At 35.6% G+C, this 14,351-nt stretch overlaps 1 protein-coding gene across 1 annotated transcript; it reads left to right on the forward strand.

The window, feature by feature from the left end:
• Positions 1-1,388: 1,388 nt before the first annotated feature.
• LOC145228926 (cullin-3-B-like) lies at positions 1,389-14,068 on the forward strand. The gene is made up of 16 exons (XM_080094143.1): positions 1,389-1,545; positions 2,438-2,635; positions 3,038-3,151; positions 3,617-3,777; positions 4,241-4,355; positions 5,138-5,270; positions 5,776-5,871; positions 6,392-6,534; positions 6,881-7,057; positions 7,672-7,842; positions 8,340-8,447; positions 9,308-9,435; positions 10,409-10,643; positions 11,335-11,521; positions 12,260-12,405; positions 13,028-14,068. The coding sequence occupies exons 1-16, from the start codon at positions 1,489-1,491 to the stop codon at positions 13,157-13,159; spliced, it is 2,301 nt and encodes a 766-aa protein (XP_079950269.1). The 5' UTR covers positions 1,389-1,488; the 3' UTR covers positions 13,160-14,068.
• The last annotated feature ends 283 nt before the right edge of the window (positions 14,069-14,351 follow it).

Below are 14,351 nucleotides of genomic sequence, written 5' to 3' on the forward strand. Positions count from 1 at the left end.
TTCAAAAGGACTGTTTTATATTTCTCTGCACTTTCATGTTTTGACCATTTACGTTTTTTTGTAAACTCAGACACAAACTGCCATGTTAAAAATCCGACAGCTGTTCAGCGAAAAAAGTAATTTGAAACACTGTTTTGAAAGGAAACCACAGAATGAAAAAGAAAGAGATTTTATTTTCTGCGTATGAAAGACAATTTATTGTTTTCTAATTAATTAGGACACATAACAAAAATTTATTTTCTACTATCAAGTTATTTGAAGTGTGCACTGTTCGGAAATACATATTTCAGCAGGTTTTACTTGTAAACAAGCATTTCAGACTGTTTTCGTTAGTGCTGACTGCTGACTGCTGATTGAAGAACACTTTTTTAGATTACAGTAAATTTGTTATTTGGTGAAGGTTTTTCGAAAAGAGTTAGGTCTTAGTAACAATATCACATAACAAATTGCATAGTTTAAAATTGCTGATACTGCTCCACTAGTTAAAGTAGATCCTACTGTTTTGCCAAAAGAATAATTCCTGTTATCTGGCAGTCCTTATAGGTTTCAATGTGATATGTTAGATTTGTGCATATAATTTTATTTATTAATGACATAAACTTTGTGTTATAATACAATTGTTAAATGTTTTTAGCTTATTTTGTCAATTTTTTGGCAGTTATTTTGGAATTAAATGTTGATAAAAAATCTCAGATAAGTGAAAACTTAGACAAGTTGTCTGGTAACTGGAGTAAACCAGTTTAATAAAGTATATTTAATTTAAAAAGAAGGTTTTAATACAGTTGAGTTGTATGTTGGTATCCATACTTTACTGACCAGATATTGTATGAACACCTGATTTCTTTACATCTTATTTGTGAGGTACCAGTTATTAGTTTATTTAAAACAACCACTTAAAAATATAAATACATTGCATTGATGTAGATTTCACCAACCTTTGGCTCAGAAGGCTTTCTTTTGAAACCCTGTCTTTTCTTTTGTCTTTTTTAAGCCCTTGTGTGGCTCTTAACAGAGTGATGAAAATGCACTTAAATTTATTCAAGTATGATTCTCTAAATAAATGGCTCTTCAAGCTTGAAAACGTTGTCACTCGCTGCCCGGCAAAAGTGGCCCTATAACAGATACAGTTCAAGATAACTGCAATATCTGTTGAAGTAACTAAAGGTGTTGTACATTTACTGACACTATGAAACTATTCAATGGTTTAAGTACTTTTAAAGTTGTAACATTGTTCCGAAAGTATTTTTCAGTCTTATGTGGTAGCATCTTTGCAGTTACCAAGACTATGTTTTTAGACTCCATGCTTAAAAAAAACATATTTAGATTTTTTCCTTCTCGATTCAAAGCGCATACTTATGTTGTAAATATGCTTGAAAAATGCTGGATATTTACGACTTTTATTTTTTAGGTTTCTATGTTTAATTACTGCTGCATAAAGATGTGTGATTTGTAAATTATTTGCTGAAACTGTAAACACAAATTTTCATCATGGCTTCTCGATTGTCGACCAAAAAGGACAGCAAAATGAGGATTCGAGCTTTTCCTGTAAGTTTTTGTGTAAAACTTTTCTAAAACTCCTTATTTAAAACATTTTCCTAGATTTTACTGCTTATTTGTGTACATATATATTTAATGCAACATATAGTTAAACAAAACTCATGTAGTTTCACCTAATTATATAGCTTATTGGTTTTTGTGTATTTATGTTGCAATGCTGCTAAGTTTGTGTTCAGCCAATGCAAATTGCAAAGCATTTATTATTCATTCATGTAGTGTATTGATGATGTCACAATGGGCATTGTTTTAAACATACACATCAATCATCTGCCCAAAACACTGCCTGTTTTTCTGTGTGTAATGCATTGAAATGGACTGAATAAAATGTAGGAGTTAATTTAGAAAGGTTAATCGGGGCATGGAAAGGTTTTCAGTTACTTCACTGCATTACAATCAGGTTTGTTTAAAACTGCTCAAAATTTGTTGAAATATTGGACTATTTTTATGACCAAAACTTGTTTTACTTTATTATTAGTGATTTTTGTAATGTTATTTTTTGGCACTAAACCTAATTGTAGGTTAACTAAAACAGTATTTCTGGAGCTTTTTTCGGTATGACCCCTTTATCAGCTGCTTTTCTAGAAAATTGTCCCCTTTAATGAAAATAATGACATATTTAATTCACTTTTAGAATTAGTTTTCACAGTAAAAATTGTTATGTGAGAAATATATTTAAGAAAAGTTGACCAAATTGCCCACCTTAATCATTGGAAAAGCCATTTGAGCAGAAATGCCTTGCCCCAAGTTTTGTCAGGGCCCCCTAGTTGATTGCAAAAAAGGGGAGTGTTTCTGCCCACTTTAGGGAGTCACTAAACTAAATTATAAAAACATTTTTTGCTTGTTTATTGTGGAAAACAATGTTTACATATTTGCTTTTCAGATGACTATTGATGAGAAGTATGTGTCGAACATCTGGGATCTTCTGAAGAAAGCCATTCAGGAAATCCAAAAGAAAAACAATGGTGGTCTTAGCTTTGAGGAGCTTTACAGAAACGCATACACGATGGTTTTGCATAAGCATGGTGAAAAACTATACCAAGGCCTCAGACAAGTGGTCACAGATCATCTGAAAAACAAGGTACAAGAAAATTAAAAAATTGTTGATACTACAAACTTTGGAAAGTTTTGTTTTGTTACATATTATATATTTGGACAATGTTGTGCAACTGTTTTACACCTCAACAACTTACTACGTTGGCTGCCACATAATGGTTTGTGGACTCAATAAATATAGGTGTATGGGATGAAACAGTATAGGATCGAAAGACAATTTTTGTATGTCACTGGTTACGAACACAAACCCCAAAACACCCTGGACTTATTCCAGTTTGCGGACACTACATAGCTGATATAAATTACAATCGACCCAGAACTCTTACTAATTTTACCCCCGAATTTATTTTGTATAACATCATGCTTGAATAATTTTTTACTTGCTGGCTGTTTGTGAGCTAGTTTCATTCGAAAGGTTTTACTTTAGGTCAGAAGCGACGTCCTGGGTTCACTAAACAACAATTTCATGCAAACTTTGAACTTATCGTGGGACGACCACCAAACTTGCATGGTGATGATACGAGATATTCTCATGTACATGGTGAGTTGCACTGAACAATTTCACTTTGCTCATTTAAATCTCATTTAAATTTTAACATTTAAATTTAAATGTAAAGAATGCTCATTTAAATGTTTCAAAACCTGGTTAGTAATTAAAATTCTCACAAGGTTATTTTTCTGAAGGTCAAATTTTTTGTTGCCGTATATATTTGTGATGTCATAAGTGCTCAAATAGGCACAGCCAATGAGCATTCTTTACAATTTTATTGTTAACAAACACTTACTGTTTTAATTATCACAACAAAATTTAAGTTTATTATAAGCCGCAGACAGTACATACTGTTTCGACCTGTAATGTCTCATCAATGCAGCTGGTGACGAGAGATCAGCCATATTTGCTAGTGTGGCTCGATACTTTTACAAAGTTTATTATATAGTTTTTACAAGGATGTTGATTAGGACTTGCATTTAATTGAATTTGAACAAAATCTTTTGTTTTGTGTAGGATCGAGTTTACGTCCAGCAGAGCAACGTTGACAGCGTCTACAACCTCGGATTAAAAATCTTCAGGGACGAAGTGATCAGAGAGCCGGAGATCCAGGAATATTTGCAAGAAACCCTTCTTGACCTCGTTGCAAGGGAGAGAAGAGGGGAAGTTGTAAACAGGTTCGTCCAACTACCAACATTCTTTAAGCTGTCCATGCGATATGACCTGGTCAAATCCCTAAGTCTGTTACAGAATCTTTTATGCCTGCAAAAGTCATGGAAATAGCAGCAGTTAGATTTGGGTGTCAAACTGTCAATTTTTGTTATGGTTCAATTTTTGTCAATTTTATACATGCGTTATTAGGTCGACAGACATTTTCTGGGCCTGCGAAAGACATAGAGATAGCAGCACTTCAATTTGGTTGTGATTTGAAGCCTCCACACTGGCTGCGTTATTATGTCGACAACATTGGCTGTTTCAATGATTCTATGATACTGAATATTTAAATTGCCCCTGTTTCCTTGTTGTTACCATTTGTATAAATTACAAACAATTATTGACTAAACAATACACATTTTGTTTTTATTAACTTTATGGTCATAACATACGCTTCACAGAAGTTACAAACCTAATTATTTGCAGGGGAGCAGTTCGAAATGCTTGCACCATGTTGATGAACGTAAGTCTTGAAGGTCGGGACGTCTATGAAGCAGAATTCGAAAGACTTTTCCTTAAACAATCAGCAGAGTTTTACAAGGTGGGTTAAAACTGTGGAGATTTTTAATCACAGTACGCCAGGGCCATTGAAGGCATTATCCTAAATCAGGAGTGTCCAAACTTTTTTTAATGAGGGCCAATTTTTACCAAGTGAAGACGCCAGCGGGCCAACGTTTTTTTCAATATTAGAACACAAATATACAGGATTTAAGAAATTGTGGAATTTTGTTGCGTCAGCACGATGTACACTTCCTTTTTATCAGGAAATAAAGTTCCATGGAAGGCTTTTGCGTGAAGTCGCAAGTCGCCAAATCCTCTAAACCTAATCCGGACGATGACGGGCCATGATCAACACAATTTGAAAAAAACAGCTGCGGGCCACTTGAAATGCCGCCGCGGGCCGCATTTGGACACCCCTGTCCTAAATCAACCATGCCCATATGGCAAGGCGTATACCAGGGCTTCTCAAACTGTAGGTTGCAACCCAAATTGGAGTCGTGAAGTGTAATTGGGTTCGCGAAACATCATGCGTTATTATGTCATTGTCACAATATATGGTATTTATTGGTTAAACATCATTCACATGTATAGGCTACACCCATCAAGGGGCACATAGAAATTTCTTTTCTAAAATGGGGTCGCAGAGCAAGAAAGTTTGAGGAGCCCTGGCGTCGACAATGTAAAAATCTAGCCTGCAGTGGGATTCAAACCCACAACAGAGTCTTTTCAGGACTCGCGCTACACCAACTTAACTATGTAGGCTCTGTTGTGAACCTTTGAAAGTAAAGTCACAATCACTGACATGTTTTATTGCTTGTGCAGCTGGAAAGTCAGAAGTTTTTGTCGGAAAACAGCGCTTCAGTTTACATTAAGAAGGTGGAGGCAAGAATTGAAGAGGAGGCGGAGAGAGCTCGACATTATCTCGACCCTTCCACGGAACCAGAAATTATCAAAGGTAAATCATGTGATACATTTAACTCAAACACACAATATTGACTTCTGGAAATTCTTACAAAAATAGTATTATCAATATAGTTTGCTCTTAGATGCATTGGTAAGCAAGATTGTTTCACTTTTTCCATCTTTCTTTCGTATTACAAAAAACAGACATACATTGAATTCAACACCCATTGCAGTATTATGTGCTGAAATGATTGTAAACTATCATTTAAAAAGATGTAAGCAGTGGTGGGATTCAGACGGCTTGCACAGGTTCTATAGAACCGTCTCACTAAATTTTATGTGACCCGGTTAGCATTACTGATTAGTGATTACTGTCATTGGACTTTTTGTAACAAAACCCGCTGAAAAATATGATTTTTGTGATAAAACCGACTGACAAAAAATTTGAATCCCACCACTGGATATAAGGATTGTACAAATTCTTTTTTACTTAAGTATGTTGGCTGGTTTGTGATGTGCATGATAGTGCCAGTCAGATACATTGTTTTCATGTTTAGTTTTGGAGTATGAGCTTATCGAGCGTCACATGAAAATAATTGTTGAAATGGAAAACTCTGGAGCCGTTCACATGTTGAGGCATGACAAGAAAGATGGTGGGTTGAAACTGTTTCTGTTGTGACAAATTTAACATTGCTTTTATTGATTTAACTGAATGCCAAAACTCTATGTAATAAATTGTGGTGGTTTACTGTCCAAATTCATAAAGATTAAAATTAAATCACATATGTGGGTTAACCATGCAGTTGTCTATGCCAATGTTTTAGGAAACTTTCATAGACTCAAATAAGTCCATAAAAAGTCTGAAACACAGACGTCTTTTGTGTACAAATTCCCTCAAACTTAAAACTGTTTTTATTCCGCAGTATTTTCACAGTTAGGTACACAATTCACGGTTTAAAAAATTCTAACGAGAAACAAACAAGCCACTAAATTTGTAGAAAACATAACACTATGACAATCAGCTTTTGTCATTCTCAAATGATTTCAATGAATATTACATAGCATTTTCACAGTTGTTAAATAAAGACAAAATAATTCAAGACCAAAAGTAGTTTAGAAACACTGGTTCATGACCAAACCTTACCAACTTACTAATGTTTCGATTCTTTTCAGACTTGCTGTGCATGTACAAGCTGTTTGCGAGGGTCAACCAGGGGTTGGTGACGCTCCGTGATTGTGTCAGTCGGTATTTGAGGGAACAGGGAAAGAGTTTGGTGGAGGACTGTGGACAAAAACCTGCTGTTGAATATATACAGGTAAACACGAGCTGGAATTACCTGTAATGTTGCACTCTGGGTTCAGACTTTGTTACAACAGTAACTTGAAACATGCCGTGTTTTTAGTGTGAATTAGAATTATGCTAAGTACGGAACATCAATTTGTGTTGTGTTTTTATACAATGTGAAAAAGGTAAAACTCTTAGTTATGTAATCTTCTTGGTAAATGCTAATTTGTTTCCATTCAAAAAGGTTCTTCTGAAAAAATTATTTAAATCTTAATTAAGATTAAACTGCTTTTAGTTTTTCAAGTTGAAATATTTAAATCACAGTTTATAACCAATTTTTGTTCGGACATCAGTAACTTTGTATTCTGACCTTCCAGAATCTGCTTGATCTCAAAGACAGAGTTGATAGTTTCTATCACATTTCATTCAAATCCGACCCTTTGTTCAAGAAAATGATTTGTTCCGATTTCGAGTGGTTCGTTAATCTTAATCCAAAGTCACCAGAATTTCTTTCATTGTTCATTGACGACAAGTTAAAGAAAGGAATCAAGACAGTGAGTAGATGGGTTGATGTAATTTAAAGCGGGGTTCTGACCAATTCAACACTATTTATGTGTTTTTCTGTCAACGTTCAGTTACAAATGTTAGTTCTTTTTATGATTCTCATGACATTTCATACTGTATAAAATGTTATTTAAAGTTGCATACTTTATTATCAGACAATTAAACATATCTTCATCACAAGAAGTATAAAACAAACAATATCTTCTGCTGATGCCAATTGTAGGCCAAATATATATTCCAAAGTTTTATATTGACTTGAAATCGTTTCTATATTGAGAAATGCACCTTCAGTGTTTGTACAATTCTATTGAAATAAGTTACTGTTAACACCTATCAATTAAATGAAATTTATATGTATATATATATATATATATAAAAAATTTGGTGGAAGACTTAGCAAAGCTTTCAGTCTGTTAGTATATGCAACTATTGACTCCATCCCTTGTACTCAGTCTCTGGTAACTTCTGATTATATATAATAATACATGGTTGTTTGTAGTGTCTGCTTCATTAACCAAACATTCCATGTTATCCTAAATCAGTTATCAACAGATCTGTTGTTAGTTTTAGAAAAAGTTTTATAATTGACCAATATCTTTTTTAGCTGAATGAACAAGAGGTTGAAATAGTTTTGGACAAAACAATGTCTTTGTTCCGATTCCTCCAAGAAAAAGATGTATTTGAGAGATATTACAAGCAACACCTCGGACGACGATTACTCACCAATAAAAGTATTTCTGACGATTCGGAGAAGAACATGATAACAAAACTTAAAGTAAGAAGTTTGAAACAAACAAATTAACACAAATTAATTTTCTCATTTCCATGTAGAAAGATCTTTCTTGTTGACTAAAACTGAAGTACAAAGGCATTTTTGCAAGCATGTTTAAATTGCATTTTTTCAGTGAATATTTGTTTTAGATTGTGTTTTACATTTTAGATTGTTTAACAACTAGATTTTTAGATTGTGTTTTCAATGTAGCAAGAGCTTTCTGGTTGACTTTATGTAACTATAATTAAAGTACAAAGTTTGAAACTAAACCAATATGCTTGTGTAATAAGACACTTTAATCAGCGATATTGTGACAATTAGATCTTTTAGATTGTGTTTTATACGAAGCAAGAGTTTTTTGAATGACTTTTTAATCTAGCTTTTGTACAGATATCGTTACAAAAATATTATTGTGTCAATATATTGAACATTCAAATGTCGGTACAAAATACAATTGCCAGTAGAGCTCTATAAAATTTATTATTTTAATGTTTTTGTAGAATGAATGTGGATGTCAGTTTACAAGCAAACTTGAAGGGATGTTTAAAGACATGCAAGTATCGGCGACAACAAACGAAGATTTCAAGAAACACATTCAAACTGCAAGTGTAAGTTCAACTTTATGATTTTAATCCTTTCCAAACAAATGTTATCATTTGGAACACCATATATGGATCTGTTCATAAGTTACATGGTGAAAACAACGACCCAAATTCATGTAACTCAAGTGGTTATAAACGGGTGTAACTGATGTGGCCCTCATATCACTGATGATGGCATGATCATTTACCGAAACGTTTGAACCATAAAGCATGTCGCTTTTTACCTCTATTTGGGTAGTTATTTTCATCATTAAATTTATCATAAAATGAGAGCAAAATATTTGTGTTAACTAATACATAAAACTCAGTTTGGTAAAATGAAACTTCTTGAATTAACTTCAAATAAAGTGGAGAGGATTGTTTAACTTCTATCACATTCACTAGCTAATCTGATTCAGTTTAAGTCCAAACACAAACCCACACACACATAATAATCCTTCTAACAAGCCTCCAGGGAATCACAGACTCTCATGGCGTCATATGTCTATTGGAAATGAGTCATCAGTATGACGTTGACTCATGGCTTTATAGGGACTAGATAAAATCTGAGATAATTAAAAGCATTTTCTCCTTTATAAAAATAATAAGATTTACCAACTTTGACATGAAAAATTTGATTTTCATTTATAACATACAAAAAATAATGACATTTTTTGTGATGGAAATTATTATGAAAGTGTTAGATAAATTAAAAATAGTTTTGGTTAGTTGGTTGCACATGGGTAAAAGAAATCCATTTGTTTTATAATAAAACTAAAATAAGAATTGTTTTGTAAAAACGGTTTGTTAAACATATTAAACTAGTTTCCACATATTTGGGTCAAACAACATGTGCTTGGTTTTAATTCATCTCATTATTCTCACAGACGTTGTCACTTCAAGGTGTTGATCTGACTGTTCAAGTCCTCACAACTGGCTGCTGGCCGACCCAGGCTTCCACACCAACTTGCAATCTTCCACCAACTGCACGACACGCTTTCGATGTGTTCAGGAGGTAATGTCACTTGCTGATAAATATAAAGAAGTCATCCTAAAAAACACAAAAATCTAAAAAAAAATTGTGTTAAACAAACTGTATCAATATGTAAGCTATTGCTTCCAGGCATAATATCAAGTTTGTAGAGCTCTTCTGGCAAATGTGATTTTATTCCGACGTTTCGACATTTCGATTTACCCTGATGAAGGCGACCTGTATAGGACGTCGAAATGTCGGAATAAAATTACATTTGCCAGAAGAGCTCTATAAAATTGAAACTGTATCACTAATGGTTGCATACATTCTTACTGAAATATTTGATTGATTAAAACAGTGTGTGTCGCTCTGCCATTTTCCTCTATTTTTTTGGCCCTCCCTCATCAACCAGTACTGGCACCCCCTTCTCTATTTCCTTGTCCTATTGATTAACCATCCTCATACTCCCTAGAACAGACCCCATTCCTGGTTAGAAACCCTTAATCTAAATAGACAGGTAGATTACCCATAAAACTGGAAGTTTGAAAGTTGTGTGGCAATGCACATAAGGATACGCATATTGTGTAGTATACAGATCTTCTTCTATACAATACAGTCTTAAACATATGAAACAACTTTTTTGTAGACATTTCTTTCGATTTTAGAATTTGATGTTTGATAAGCGTATGGTCATTTACTTTTACACAATGCAGCCTTTTAAACCGTTTTTTGAAATAAACAATCTTTTTACCAGTAGTTCTCAAATCGTTTCGATTTTCCAAGGGCGTCGCAGAATATTTCCGTTTCGTGGCTTTTTGTTGTTGTATCAATAAACACAACTTTAATAATAAGTTTCCTCATTAACTTTTATTTGCTGGTGCGTCGCAAGTCCAGAAAACTTTTCCAGGGGCGTCACAACAAAAAGTTTGAGAACCACTGCTTTTTGCCATTGTTTATTCAACACATTTCACTTTGAAACATTATCATATAATCACTGTTATTGCGCCACCTTCAGGTTTTACTTGGGCAAGCACAGCGGCCGCCAGTTGACGCTGCAGCACCACAGAGGTTTGGCCGATCTGAACGCGACATTCTACTCGGTACCGAAGCAGACGAGCAACACTGACGGGGAACCTAGTGAGAGTGGAAGTAGCAGCAAGCAGATACCGAGGAAACATATACTGCAAGTTTCAACCTTTCAAATGGTCGTACTCATGCTTTTCAATAATCGGGAACGCTGGCTGTTTGAGGTGAGAGCAACGCTGCGATGCAGGATTGTATAAACAACCGACGTTTCGGAGTCCCTATGGCTTTGTTTTATGAACCGTGGTTACTGTCAGTGGATTTTTTGTAACAGAACCGGCTGAAAAATATGAATTTGGTGATAGAACCGGCTGACAAAAAATTTGAATCCCATCACTGGCTTTGTTGTATTATAAGATCTTTGTATTTGTGATGTATATTTGTGAGTTTATGGAATTGTAACTGCTGGGTAGATTTACGATTGAAACACCCTGTAAAATTGCTTGACAAGAAGAATTTTATCCACATTTCGGCCTGTTACTCCCAACAAACTGGAGTGCTGTTATATGGCTATACTAGCCAATACTGCCTATCTCTTGTCACCAGCTGCACCGCTGAGACCGTATAGGTCGAAACTGTTCGCACTGTCTGCAGCTTAGTTATGTTATGTTGTTTAAAAACACAGAGCAACTAAAACCATTGAATAATGCCATAACAATAAGCATATTTGCGAGTAAGGCCATCTACGGCATTTCTTGCCAAAGCAGTAAAAATTTTTGTATTTTTTGGTAAATAACCATCGACATCAATAGCTTTTCGGCCTTTAGCCAAGTTTATTCGATCGGGTAAAGCTAAAAAGCCCCTTGTTATGGATAGGTATACAAATCATCCATTCATACTATACCCTTATACTCACAGGACATTCAACAAGAGACTGAGATACCAGTGAAGGAGCTCACCCGGGCTTTACAGTCACTTGCTTGCGGGAAATCGGCTCAACGTGTTCTGCAGAAGGAACCTAAAGGCAAGGAGGTGGAGAAGGGCGACCACTTCACCATCAATGACGGATTCTCTTCCAAACTTCATCGGGTTAAGATACAATCTGGTGAGTTTCATGTTGATCAGTTGTTGTGTTGCGGTCATATGTGAATGCTGTGTGTTTGTCGCTGAGTTATGGGCCAGATGTTTTATGATAAACATCCATAAAGGCATTGTAAATAACGAGCCAGTCTTACGAGCATTCAACATGTGACAAGACATGGGCAAAAAAATCCAACCTGTTGTGGGATTCGAACCAACGGCCGGAGTCTTTACGGGCCTGGCGCTTGTATTATATGCAATAAAGACATTATTTACTGGGGTCAGCCCTTTAGCATTCATGCAGACCAGCAATCACGACACACTCCTGTATAAATCATATAGCACGCCAGACCCATTAAAGGCGTCATAGCGAATCAGCCGGTCTCCCAAGCATTCCCATATGGCAAGGCGTAGGCTAGGAATATCTACTGAATCAAAGCATTGTGAGTTTGGACGATGTGGGTTCGAATCCCACGACAGACTTTGTCGGGTTTTTGTGTTGATCTTTTCATATTTGATCTTAATACTTGAGTTTAGCGTTGCAGACAGTGCGAACAGTTTCGACCTATAAGGTCTCATCAGTGCAGCTGGTGACGAGAGATCGGCCGTATTGGCTAGTGTAGCCATCCAACGGCACTCCAGTTTGTTGGGAGTAACAGGCTGGCTGAAAAACCATGCCTCACCTATTCTGTTCGACAACTTGGCCGAGTTTACGGTTTATCATAAACATTACTAACGATCCTACATTTTTTCCCTTGTTCAGTTGCCCAGAAACAAGGAGAGTCCGAACCAGAGAGGAAAGAGACTCGCACAAAAGTTCAGGAGGATCGACGTCACGAGATCGAAGCTGCGATTGTGAGGATTATGAAGTCACGGAAGGAGATGCAACACAATTTGTTGATCGCTGAGGTGATTTTATTGAACTTATTCAAATAGAATAACAAATAGATGATTAGTAAACAATCATAATCGGACACACACAATAGTTGCCATAGAAACAGATTTCAATATAACTTGTTAATAGCTGAGGCTTTTTATTACCTTATTAAAATAGAATTACAAGCATGTGATTAATATACATAACCGTAGAACATACAATAATTGACTAAGAAACGGATTAATGAAACAATAGGAGACATAAAAACACACCCAAGTGGTTTCTATCTTAAAATACCCCAACGCGCGAGTTCCTTAACCCATTTCTTGTTGAAATAATATTTATTTCTCGTGCACTTCTCTGACAATATGGCCTACCAATTCATGCGCCCCCTTTCTGTAATATTAAAAAGTGGTTGTAAACTACCACAACAAAGATTTGGAAACAGCTGATTAAACTATGACCTTGCAATTTTTCTGAAAGGTCGTTGTTCCTTTTGACATAAAAATGTCGTTTATAAAATGTCATTACCACAAATCATCATTTTGTTCCAAAGTAGAACAGCAACAATAAAAGTAGAATATTAAACTTCAATTTTGTTGTTGTTGCTCCTTTATGACGTCATATTTAATGTCCCGATGACGTAATACACAGGTGACATCACAATTGAAGCATCGTTTCCTGCCGAGTCCGGTTATCATTAAGCGTCGCATCGAGAGTTTGATTGAAAGGGAATATCTCTCAAGATCCAACAACGATCGAAAAGTCTACATCTACGTTGCCTAGCGACCATGATAACGTGCTTGTCTGTGTGTGTGACGTCACAAGTATTATAATGTCGTCATAAAGAGTTTATTTTCTTCTTCTGTTAACGTTGTGTTCGGCTGTGTGTGATGTCAAAGTATCAAAGTCGCGACGAAAATGTTTTACATTTCAACCTGGGATGAAATACATTTTCCGGGTTAACTTGGAAGTATTACCATATATTTGCGTAAAATATCATAAAATACTAAAACTGCGCTTTTGGCTGTGACGTCACAATGCTCCATGTTAAGCGCCTTTGTGTTTTCGAATATTCTGTTTGTTATCTTGCTGTAAAGTTATTTTAGTATTTGTCGGGTGGAACATGAAACAGTTTTTCAACAAATCTACGTGAAACCACATACGCATATGATTACCACATTAATCCATGTTTTTTGCTGATTCTAATTCTCTACCCGTGCTCTGTGCAATGTTAGCTGGAAAACTTACTTGCGACTTCTATATGACGTCACAATTCAACATAAATTCGCCGTTACCATATTTTTGAGGGCATAAATGTCGAATTTTTTTGCAGAACTTCCCAACTTTGTAGGTAAATAATGGCTGGATCGGGTTCTGCGATGCGATGTGTAATATCTCACTTTTTTTTCTTTTTACCTTTTTTCTCTTTTCACAATATCTAGAAAATCCCCTACATTGCCCGACCATACCCGCTCTCCTGTGAATAATAACCAATGTGACGTAAGAAACACCGATTATTACGTCATCAACGTCAAATGGTTCAACCCGATTTTTTGGTGAATTTTTTTTTGCTTTGTCCGAGTGGCTTAAATTCACAACGATTGAAGCGTCTGGCTGTTCCGAGACTACAGACCGCCAGTCACGTGCTTTGGTGATCTTTTACACGTCACAATAAACAAAACAAACTTGGCAGCGATTTTGGTGATGGAACATTGTGACGTAACAATGCTGGGAATCGAGATGACAGGAAGTAGGGAATTTCCCTTCACACGGGTTTAATTAATGAGAAAATCCTCATACATTGGCTGTTATGACAGAAAACGATTGCATTTTGTGTAAACGACATTGACTTATTTATGGACGCACAAGTCTGAGGTGGGAATCGAACCCACAAACTAGTGAGCATAAGCTGACCGCATTCAGATCGAGATTAATTAGTTATTTTGCTCGTGTCGTGCAAACGTATATCTTCTTT

Source organism: Phallusia mammillata, chromosome 5 (genome assembly GCF_965637545.1).
Source record: "Phallusia mammillata chromosome 5, kaPhaMamm4.hap1.1, whole genome shotgun sequence".
Lineage (NCBI taxonomy): Eukaryota > Metazoa > Chordata > Ascidiacea > Phlebobranchia > Ascidiidae > Phallusia > Phallusia mammillata.

Bases quoted from the DNA above. Each gene is read 5' to 3' on its own strand.
- LOC145228926 (XM_080094143.1), top strand. From the start codon at position 1,489: ATGGCTTCTCGATTGTCGACCAAAAAGGACAGCAAAATGAGGATTCGA. The intron at 5,872-6,391 runs GTGGGTTGAAAC...GATTCTTTTCAG, and splicing joins GAGGCATGACAAGAAAGATG to ACTTGCTGTGCATGTACAAG. The intron at 7,843-8,339 runs GTAAGAAGTTTG...ATGTTTTTGTAG, and splicing joins ACATGATAACAAAACTTAAA to AATGAATGTGGATGTCAGTT.